Source organism: Plectropomus leopardus, unplaced genomic scaffold (genome assembly GCF_008729295.1).
Source record: "Plectropomus leopardus isolate mb unplaced genomic scaffold, YSFRI_Pleo_2.0 unplaced_scaffold15824, whole genome shotgun sequence".
Taxonomy (NCBI): Eukaryota; Metazoa; Chordata; class Actinopteri; order Perciformes; family Serranidae; genus Plectropomus; species Plectropomus leopardus.
In genome coordinates this window covers 1-4,910 of record NW_024616972.1, presented here as the reverse complement: position 1 = coordinate 4,910, position 4,910 = coordinate 1, and the positions used below count along the sequence as shown (strand labels likewise).

General features: G+C 38.3%; 1 protein-coding gene across 1 annotated transcript; it reads right to left on the bottom strand.

Moving 5' to 3' along the window:
* Window positions 1-1,538: 1,538 nt before the first annotated feature.
* Window positions 1,539-4,087, bottom strand: pomca (proopiomelanocortin a). Its single transcript, XM_042514722.1, has 2 exons — window positions 3,898-4,087; window positions 1,539-2,888 (listed from the first exon to the last, which is right to left on the bottom strand). The coding sequence occupies exons 1-2, from the start codon at window positions 4,012-4,014 to the stop codon at window positions 2,349-2,351; spliced, it is 657 nt and encodes a 218-aa protein (XP_042370656.1). The 5' UTR covers window positions 4,015-4,087; the 3' UTR covers window positions 1,539-2,348.
* Window positions 4,088-4,910: the final 823 nt, after the last annotated feature.

Genomic DNA, 4,910 nt, shown 5'->3' with positions numbered 1-4,910 from the left:
TATTGTTGTTATTTTGATTGTTGGAGAAAAACTAACCAAAGTGCAACATATCTTTTGTTTGTTTTTGGTCAATATTGCACACCCTTCATTTAACCATTGATGCACTTGTTTCGTAATGAATACAATTGTTTCTTTGCCCAGGTTCCCATGAGTTAAAATCTGTTTTTAAATATTTGAATAAATTAAATCTATTGTCGATATTGATCAGTGTCGTTGGATAAATGAATCTCTGAGTTATTTATCTTCACTTTTACAAAACTAACATTAGCCTTATCTCATAAAACCAAGTTTAATAACAATAACAGCACATAGTCCTCGCAAGATATCAAAGAAAATATAGAAAACTGAGTTGCATAATATATTGTGCACATTTATAATAGTAGCCTACTGCAGGTTAAATTTTTTCCACCATGAAATGTTATTGTATACAATAAAATAAGGCTCTATAATTCATTTTCTTTCTTTTTTTTGTGTAAACATAAATGCTCCAGTTTTACGTCTACTTGTATTTGTTTACAGGGCAGACCTGCCAACACGGTCGCTGCGGCGTCTACGGTTATGCGTCTGTGGTTTACGTCACCAGTTCATCGCCCAGTGTGTCCAGTCCACGGCTCCTCAGGGAGGTTGTGAGTATCAAACTGCCGCCTTCCTGTTTCCTGTGTGAGTGAATGAAGTCAGCTGACAGGAAGTAAACGTAGATCCAGGCTGTTGTCTAGCACTGCAATATTAGTTAAATTGTCCTTTTTTCTTTCTTTATGCTTTGTTTGTTTGATTTGACTAAATTTAAAGGCTCAGAAACAGACTGTTGCAAAAGTTTTCAAGCCCTAAAATGTAATTAGAAGAAAACTAAACAATATAAAACTCAATATTAAGAACACACCACCATCTACTTAAAATGTTTTACCTTTGATACTTTTTGTATAATCTAAGTAAAGATTTGATTATTTTAAAAACAGAGAAAAACAAATAGGCGTGCTCGCAGGCTTCTTTAGGTAATAGATTTAAAACAATGATCAATGTTTGGGATATTTTTCAATATTTACTTAAACCTCTAATAGATAGACAGCAAAAAAAATCACATTTCAGGTATTTTGCTTGCAAATAACTTTATGTTTATTAACAGTTATTTACATGAATCAACATATAAAACATTTTCTCTCTTTTTCTGTTCATCCTTCTCTTTCTCTCATTTCCGGGTGGAGTTACAGACGGGCAGAAGAACGGAGCTTTAAATGATCTTTAAAGAATAATCAATAAAAAAATAATGATGTCTCCTTCTGACAGTAAACATTTTATCGTAACATTAAATCTCAATATCAACCAAAATAAACCTGAACAGCCAAAATGGCAGAGCAGAAAACATTAAAGGGTTAAAGACGATAAAAGGTTTCTTCCTGCTGTAACACCTTATCCAAGAAATTACATTTATATAGTACTTTTTTTAATTCAAAGGGATGCCCGATCAAGTTTTATTTAAAATTATGTAGAAATTTGTTTATACGTAATTTTCCAGCAAAACTTTTACTGACGATTTCTTTTCTGTTCACGCACGTATGCGTCAGCTAAAGCACAGATCTGAAGTATTTCCTCGTCATTTCTTTTCTACGAAGCAATAATCAAAGTTTACGTGTCGTTTATTTAAAGTTTAACACCTAAAAGCTAATCTCAGCGCTGACGCTGTGCGGGCGTGTTTTTCATTTCCCGCCCATTTAAAATCCAGTGACGCTCAAAAAAAAGACTCCGTCACAGGAAGAAGCTGGTTGACAAAATTAGTTTCAGGCCTTAAATTTTTTGGAAGAGTCACTGTTTTGGTTTAATACTGAAAGAGTCAACAGTGAGGACACGTTTATTAAAATTCAAACTAAACTACGATCCTCCCCTCAGCCCTCTGCTGTCAGCGTCCTGTACTCTGATCCCCAAATATCAGCCCTGACGGTCGAATCAGCTGTTATTTTGGTAATAGGTTCATTTTTTGTCTTTAATTTGAGCAAAAATACCCCAAAAAATCGGTTGAACAAAATAAGACAGTTGACAACGTTAACTTGGACTCTTGGAAACACGCGTTGGACGCGTTTCGCCATTGTCTGACATTTAACGGACTAAACAATCGAGACGATACGAGGAAGATAAATCGACTATGAGAATAAGCGTTGGTGATGGATGGAAAAACAGATTAGCAGGATTCATATAAAAGTAATTTTTAGGAGGCGGAGTTACCTTCTGATACCGGAGTCAGGAAAACACTCGAAAGGGTCGTTTTTAAAATCAGTGACAAACATTTTTTATGTTTATTTTGGAGGACTCGCTGGCCGATCCGTCTGCTCCTCCTCCCCCTCGCTCCTCCTCCCTCACTGCTCCCCCTCCTGCTGTCCGTCTTTGTTGATGACGTTTTTGAAGAGCGTGAGCAGCGGCCTCTGGCTGCGCTCGTCCCAGCTCTTCATGAAGCCGCCGTAGCGTTTGCTGGCCGGCGGGCCGCCCCAGCGGAAATGCTTCATCTTGTACGTGCCGTCTTTCTTCTCGTGGACGTCATTGGGGAGCTGCTCCTCCTCCGCCACCTCCTGCGCCTTCTCCTCCTCCTCTGCTGCCATCATCTTGCTCGCGAGCTCCCGCCTCCTCATCTCTCCGGGGAAAAGCTCGGCCGACTCCTCCTCCACGCCGTTGGAGGTGTAGACTTTGACGGGGCGGCGCTTTCGCCCGACAGGTTTCCCCCAGCGGAAATGCTCCATGGAGTAGGAGCGCTTGGCCTGAGGAGAGGAGGAGGAGGAGGATAGAAGAGGAAGAGGAGGCAGGGAGTCGAGATCTGACGGAGGAGGAGGTTGGAGGTGGGCGTCGCCTGGTATGACGGGCGTCTCTGCGGTGAGGTCGGCGCGACAGAGCTGGATACACTCCTGCAGGAGACGACGGAGACGTTTTACTCAGACAATTACTCTAATACGTCAACAGACGGGAGACTGAAAAAGATGTAAGGCAACAAACTGAGGACATTTTAGACCAATGATACCCGACTTACAGCCCGAGGGCCAAATCTGGCCCCCTGCAGGGTGCCGAGTGCCCCCCCCAACCATTTTCTAATTCACTATAAAAATACAGGGATTCACACCGGGAATTGTTTTTGTGCTTATAGTGTCCATAAAACAGCATCAAGTAGAGTTTGTTAATCAAAAAAAGTGCCAGTGGCACAGAGTAAATATCCCAGAAACATCAGGAAATCCTAGAAATGTCCTAAAATCTTAGAAACATTGTAAAATTTCTAGAAATGTCCCAAATTCTTAGAAATGTTCTGAAATCTTTAAAATGTCCTAAAATCATAGAAATGTCCTGATATTCCAGAAATGTCCTAAAGTGCTGGAAACGTCCTAAAAACCTAGAAATGCCCCAAAGTCTTAGAAACGTTCTGAAATCTTAAAAATGTCTTAAAACCCTAAACATTTCATTGAATCCCAAAATGTCCTAAAGTCCTTGAAACATCCTAAAATCTGAGAAACATCCTAAAATCTGAGAAACGTCCTAAAATCTTAGAAACATGCGGGGCTGCTTTGAGTGGCCCCTGGGCTCCAAGGGGCCCCTAAAGTAAAGCAGGTTGAGTCTGTTTGAGACGGCCATCACGAGGACGGCTCTGTGAACGGAGTTTTCGGGTAAAATTGGGGCAACGTCAGCATCGTAATATCGGAGGGATGTTTGTTAGTGGCTTGCGGCGTTTGTTCGTTAAGTTTTTTTTTTAATTATTCGTGCAGCGTCTCAGCGCCTACAGACACGCCTGAACGCTGGATCAATATCAAACCTCAAACCCTAAAAACTAAAGTGTATAGAGTGTGTGTGTGCGTGTGTGTGTGTTTGTGTGTGTGTGTGCGTGCGTGTGTGTGTGTGTGTGTGTGTGTGCGTGTGTGCGTGTGTTACCATCATGCTGCTCTCAGAGTTGACCTCCTGACAGCTCGGATGTTCCCAGCACTGACTGACAGCTCCTCCGGCCACGCCCACCACCGCCACCGCCACCAAAAGCCACGCAGGACACATTCCCCTGTCAGCCAATCAGACGCAGCGACACATACAGCTTTTATATCACTGTGACCTGCCGTAGAAATGACAAAATAAAAGCCTCTCGTCACCACACGTTCATCCAGATTAAATTCATCCAACTGACATCAGTTTGACTTTAATTAATATTTCCAAATAACGATTTTAAAATGTATAAATGTATAAAAGTAAATCATCCAAATTTAACTAAAAACAAAATCTACTGATAGATCTACAACTACTAATTAAAACATATTTTAACAACAGTAAACTTTATTTATATAACAAACTCACAGCAAGAACACATTTACAGCACAAACACTGAATAAAATCAACATTTTTAAAATAAGAAACTGTTATAAATAAAAATAATGCTGAAGAAATGTAACAAATTTAAGTGTCATTAAGTCATTTTTCATTTGCTTTTTAATCACCAGAAATTTTATTTTATGATCAAAAAATAAAACATTTTTGATATTAAGTTCACACGTTGGTTATTATTAAAAACAATTTGCACGGTAATATATTATGCATGTAGAAATAATACAATGATACAAAAAATATTAAAATAGTCAATTAATATTTGTCATTATCAAAATGAATAATTTTGCACAATCACAGAAAAAAAATGTACTCAAAGAAAACGAGAGCAAAAAGAGACTTAAATAATGTCAAAATTATGTTGTCCTCTAATCTTAAAACCCTTTATTATTTTAGATTTATAATTTATTGTATTTTTTTACTTTATTTGGATTTTTCTTATTTCTTTTAACATAGCTATCTATTTATAATTAAAGTTTGACTTTTTAAAACATGTTGTTACTTCTTAAATTTATTTTTATTTCATAAAAATTAGCATTATTTAAAAAAAAGTTTTGTTATTTGACCTTTTGTTT